Source organism: Mchenga conophoros, linkage group LG14 (assembly GCF_057382185.1).
Source record: "Mchenga conophoros isolate Kocher_MC1m ecotype Shallow Benthic linkage group LG14, M_conophoros_male_GT1.1, whole genome shotgun sequence".
Taxonomy (NCBI): domain Eukaryota; kingdom Metazoa; phylum Chordata; class Actinopteri; order Cichliformes; family Cichlidae; genus Mchenga; species Mchenga conophoros.
In genome coordinates this window covers 31,147,161-31,153,076 of record NC_140539.1, presented here as the reverse complement: position 1 = coordinate 31,153,076, position 5,916 = coordinate 31,147,161, and the positions used below count along the sequence as shown (strand labels likewise).

The window sequence follows — 5,916 nt, the reverse complement described above, 5'->3', positions numbered from 1 at the left end:
TCCCAGGGAGGCTGAGGAGTGTGATCCCCCTGTAGTTGGAACACACCCTCCGGTCCCCTTTCTTAAACATGGGGACCACCACCCCGGTCTGCCAGTCCACAGGTACTGCCCCTGATCTCCACGCAACATTGCAGAGGCGTGTCAACCAGGACAGCCCTACAACGTCCAGAGCCTTCAGGAACTCGGGGCGGACCTCATCAACACCAGGGGCTCTGCCACCAAGGAGTTGTTTAACTGCCTCAGTGACCTCGCCCCCGGAAATTGGCGGGTCATTCCCCTCATCCCCAGACTCTGCTTCCTCCTCGGAAGACGTGTCAGTGGGATTAAGGAGGTCCTCGAAGTATTCCTTCCACCGCCTGACAATTTTCTCAGTCGACGTCAGCAGCGCTCCGCCAGCACTATACACAGTGCAGGTAGAGCACCGCTTTCCCCTCCTGAGACGTCTGACGGTTTGCAAGAATCTCTTCGAGGCAGTCCGAAAGTCTTTTTCCATGGCCTCTCCGAACTCCTCCCACACCCGAGTTTTTGCTTCAGCCACTGCCCGAGCTGCATTCCGCTTGGCCTGTCGATACCCGTCGGCTGCCTCCGGAGTCCCACAGGCTAACCAAGCCCGATAGGACTCCTTCTTCAGCCTGGTGGCTCCCTTCACCTCTGGTGTCCACCATTTGGTTCGAGGATTACCACCACGGCAGGCACCCACCACCTTGCGGCCGCAGCTCAATGCAGCAGCTTCGGCAATGGAGACGCTGAACATGGTCCATTCGGACTCAATGTCCCCAGTCTCCCTCGGAATGCTGTTGAAGCTCTGCCGGAGGTGTGCGTTGAAGATCTCGCAGACTGGGGCCTCTGCTAGACGTTCCCAGCACACCCTCACTACGCGTTTAGGTGCACCAGGTCTGTCCAGCGTCCTCCCCCGCCACCTGATCCAACTCACCACCAGGTGGTGATCAGTTGACAGCTCAGCCCCTCTCTTTACCCGAGTGTCCAGAACATATGGTCGCAGGTCTGCTGATACGATTACAAAATCGATCATCGACCTACGGCCTAGAGCATCCTGGTGCCACGTGCACTTATGGACACTCTTATGTTCGAACAGGGTGTTCGTTATGGCCAAACTGTGGTTAGCACAGAAGTCCAATAACAGAGCACCGCTCGGGTTCAGATCAACTCCCCGTTGTCTAGAATTATAACAGGCTGCAAACACGTTAGGAAACTCAGGTGTTTTAAGTTCGTTTAAACCTGTGACAGGTCTGTGAGTTTCTTGTAATAAAACAACATCTGCCTGTAGTTTTTTAAGCTGGTTAAATATCTTTAACCTCTTTCCTCTGGTGCCAGCTCCATTTACATTCCATGTGACAAACCTCAGCATGCCCATAATTGTGTGTGTATGTCTAATGATGTACGCTGGGTGTTTCGTTTAGACAGGTGGAGAGAATGTGGAAACATCCCTTGTTTGTAAATAGAAAGAGAGAGAGAAGAAAAAAAAGTGTGGTGAGAGGCTCCATAAGTCTGACTATGTGTGTGAATATTCACTAATATGAACAAGCGTGGCTTGTGTTATGTGTCCTGCAAGTCTGTGCGTGCTGTGAGGCTGTTGTGAATGTGCTGCCGTTGAGCGGATGTGTTTGCGTGATCGTGGTGTGAAAATATGGAGAAATAGAGGGTGTTGTTTGTAGGTGAGTGGGGAAGTAGGTGATCACAGCAGTGAAAGACAAGAGAAAGAAAGAAACCACATGAACTGTGAGCAACAAAAAAAAAAAACGAAACGGAAACATTCCAATTAAAGTAATGACGGAGGGTGACGGTGTTATATCTGCTATGACATCATATTGATATTACTAGGTTAAACCCATGTTAAAGGAGAAAGTGTGAATGAATAAGAAAAGAGTGTAGCGGGTTCTTATCTGGAGTGCAGTCAATATAACCACGGTGTGGTGCCGGGGTCGCGGTAGAGCTGTCCGTCCACGTAGAGCCTGTCCACGGTGATGACAGCACGGGAGCCTTTCTGGATGAAGCTACGTCGAACTGGGAACAGGACCTTGCGTCGTTCCAGGATCTCTTTGGGGAACTGGTCGTTCACGCTGAAGTCCGTTCCTTTCAGCTCTCTGCCGCGACTCTTCACCTGTTCCTTCTGTTTGAATTGACCGAATTTGGCCACAATAGGCTGTGGTCTCCCGGTCCGCGACCTCACGCCCCCCAAGCGATGTACTCTATCGAAGTCGATGCTCTTTACGGTGTCCTCCGGCAGCTTCAGGTGGATTTTGATGAAGCTTTTCACCGTTGCCTCCGCGTCCTCTCCGGCAGATTCTGGAATACCAGAAAACACAAGATTATCTCTCATGCTACGGGCTTGTAGATCGATAACGGACTCTTTTATGTTTTTATTTTCAATGTTTAGCTGGGTCACGCTATCGGTGAGAGATTTGACCGACTCCCGTAGCGTGGTATTTTCAGCGGCAAGCGTTTCCACCTGCTGCTGGCTGAATTCCAGGGATTCTCTCAGAGATTTAAATTCCCGGTGTAAAATCTCCACCAGGGACAGCCTCGCATCGAAACTGGACAATCGCTTGTCGATTGACTCCAGGATGTCTGCGATGTCTTTGCCGGCAGGCAATGTTGTACTGGGGGAGTCTGCCGGGCGACATCTCTTCGATGACGGCGTCTCAATTTTGGCCGGGGAGGATGCACTCTGGGCCTTCTTCATTACTAAATTTTGAAAACAGCGGTCGATGTAATCTTGGAGAGCGTCTAAACTCTCCCCGTTGTCCTCCAGGGTGTTAGAGATGATAGAACAGATGTTGTTAGTTATATGACAATTGATTAGTATATTTGGTAATACTGAAGTTTGAAAAACCTTTGTTAAGCTTTATGCTACCATTTGCTTTTTTTTCCGCCAATTCTCCGGCGTCTGACGTCACCTACAACATGGGTCGCTTACCTTACTCGTCACTTACCGTCCTCGGTGAGATCTGAAACCTGCACTTTACTGGATTATTAAATACTGCAAACTCTCTGAATGCAGCTGTATTCATCAGTGGACCTGTACCGCCGGTCAGAGGAGGAGACAAGAGATTCAGCAGGTTGTTTACACTGAATAAATGGCTTATATCAGCATGTGCTGACCACTCAGTGCATTTTATCAACAACTTTAATATTTTTTGGGAACGCAGGCATCTGTTTAAAGCAAATGGATTTAATTTTAACAAGTCAGGGGTGAAACTGTTCACCTCCAACTTGTTTTATTCCATACGTCATCCATCTGTGCTTGGTGCCAAGGCTGAGATAAACGAGGAGTTATCTCATAAAGAGGAACAAACAGTACTCCAAGAACAGACAAAGCCCAGCAGAAACCTTGAGGAGGAGCTCCATCTGCCCCCACCCAGGAAGAGCCTCAGAAAGGAGAGACATCTGAGGCAAGAAGAGGGGTCCCTATTTGCCTCCAACTCTCTCAACAACACCAACGACCAGGACCAGGACCAGGGACCACGATCTTCCCCAGTTCCCCAAACTCCTGACAGGCCATCACCCCCATCACCCTCCTCCCCCTCCCTTTCTCCCTCCTCCCCACACCTGAAATTCACTGAGGAGATGATGGAGCGGGTCAATGCTGGGCTCAGATCTACCCCCCGGCCCAATCCCTTTTTGTCCCCCATAAACCCCCCACCAGAGCAGCCAAAGGTTCGCCATCGAGCCCCACCCTCAACAGAGCAATCAAAGTCACATTGCTCAGCCTCGCCCCCCTTAGTTCCTCCTTACCACCTTCATGCTCTGTCTCCGAAGTCTGATGTGTGATGTGTGGAGGGTCCGGGCTGCGAGGATTATGGCAGTGGTGACTTTTCCCAGGAGAAGCTGGGACCCTGTTTACTAGAAGGTTTTAAAATCTCTGTACTTTTAGGTGACAGAAGGAGACATGTGGCCTGGTCAAAACACAGAGAAATGCACTCTAAAAGATCTTTAAATATAGTAAACATACCTTGTGTGCCACAGACTGCTCCCAAACACGAGGGGACAAGTAATACCTCTAAAACACTTAAGTTGGCTTTGTTAAACGTTAGATCTTTAGCTGGGAAAACATTTTTAATTAATGATTTAATCACTGAGCACAGCCTTGATTTTATGTTTTTAACTGAAACTTGGTTGGACCAAAGTAACAGTGGAGCTGTTCTCATCAAGACGACCCCTCCTAACTACAGTTTTATCAGTGAGGCCAGGGTGAGCAGGAGAGGAGGAGGGGTTGCTGTCCTATTTAATGAATCATTTCAATGTAAGCAGCTATCCCCTGGAAGTTTTCAGTCTTTTGAATATGTGGCTTTACAGCTGAAGGCCCCATCCAAAGTTGTGTTTCTTAATGTTTACAGGCCTCCCAAATACTGCACAGACTTTTTTAATGACCTCAGTGAACTGCTATCTGTGATCTGTGTTGATTTCGACTGTGCACTCAAAAAAATAACTCTTTAAATGAACATAAAAAAATCATGGAAAGAATTTCCACGTGATTAAATTGCTTTATTTTAGCATTATGCAATTCTGTTACTCCAACTTAATGCACTCAAGTTGGACCAACTTAATTAAAGATTGATGAATCAACGTATTTACTGCATTTTGATCCAATATATTTTAATAGTGTTGATACAACTTAAAGAGTTTTGTTCCAACTCAATTCAGTAGGTTTTCTCCAACTAATTTACTAAATTTGGTCCCAGCTTAAGTTAATTGAGTTGAACCAACTCATACAAATTAAGTTATTCCAACACAAGTCTTTAATGCTAATAGAAAGCAATTTAATCACGTGGAAATTCTTTCCATGATTATTTTAAGTTAATTTAAAGAGTAATTTTTTGGAGCATTTAACAAAGTCTAGAGTCTGGTTAACATACATTTCACTATTACATCTAAAAGGTAAATAAAAATTTGTCATACACATCTTTTTGTTTTCTCCAATTTATTGAATTTATAGCAAATTTCACATAATGTATAAAGAATACATGAAATGCAAGTACAAGTTACATAACAGAAAAAAAAGTAGTGGACAAAGTGGAAAGTTAACCTGTTAAAACAATTTTTTAACAACAATGAATGGCTGAATCAGGTGATTTTCCGATGACTAATACAGCTACTTTGAAGGTCAACAGATGCACTTTCAAAAAAGAAAATATCTGCAATTATTTTAGGTTCATGGTCCAGATACATGGTATAGCTGTTGTAATGGAAACATTTCTCAACGAGAAAATAGTGTTTTGAGAACCTGTACTTTGTGTGCTGTTGGATAGTTCGTGTGCATCTAATTCCATAAGAATCTTCTGCAGGACCTCAAAGGTGTACCTGAGTTCCAGAGGGTAGCTCAGGTTCAGTGAATAGACCAGACCAAGCAACATTGTCACTGCAAAAACTACATTGCCCAACTCACCCATCACTTCCACCCCCTCTAGAACAATCACAACATCCTGAGGGTCATCGCCAGGCTCCGCACCCTCTGACCGAATGACACAGATTCCAAAGACTGTCTCTGCTATAGTGATGGGTCGTTCGCGAACGAAATGGCTCTTAGAGCCGGCTCTTTGACGTGAACGACGCGAGCCGGCTCCTTATCGCGAGCCGTCACGTGGTTTTTTTTTTCTTTTCTTTCTCTCAGCCTCTCTCTCGCACTTTTTTTCCGCTTCACTCTGCACGCGAGCCTTGTGCTTTACGCTGGGCAGAGGGGGGAGGGGCGGTAGTTACACTCAGTAGCACAGGAACAGAGCCAGAGAGAGAGAAAGAGAGGCAGACAACAACATTAGAAAGGTATAGTAATCATCCACAACTATTTTCGGTTGCAGATGATAAAGGATTGAGAAAGTTTATTCATGCAGGTCCATATGACAGAGAATATGCATGTTCTTTTAGTTTTCATATTATAATTTATATTTAATTGTGTTG

At 46.0% G+C, this 5,916-nt stretch overlaps 1 protein-coding gene across 1 annotated transcript; it reads left to right on the top strand.

Annotated features, from left to right (window-relative positions):
- Window positions 1–2,985: 2,985 nt before the first annotated feature.
- Window positions 2,986–3,926, top strand: LOC146560085 (uncharacterized; the record flags this gene model as incomplete). The annotated part of the gene is made up of 1 exon (XM_085244395.1): window positions 2,986–3,926. A coding segment is annotated over one exon (807 nt), but the record flags the coding sequence as incomplete, so codon positions are not given.
- Between the last annotated feature and the right edge of the window lie 1,990 nt (window positions 3,927–5,916).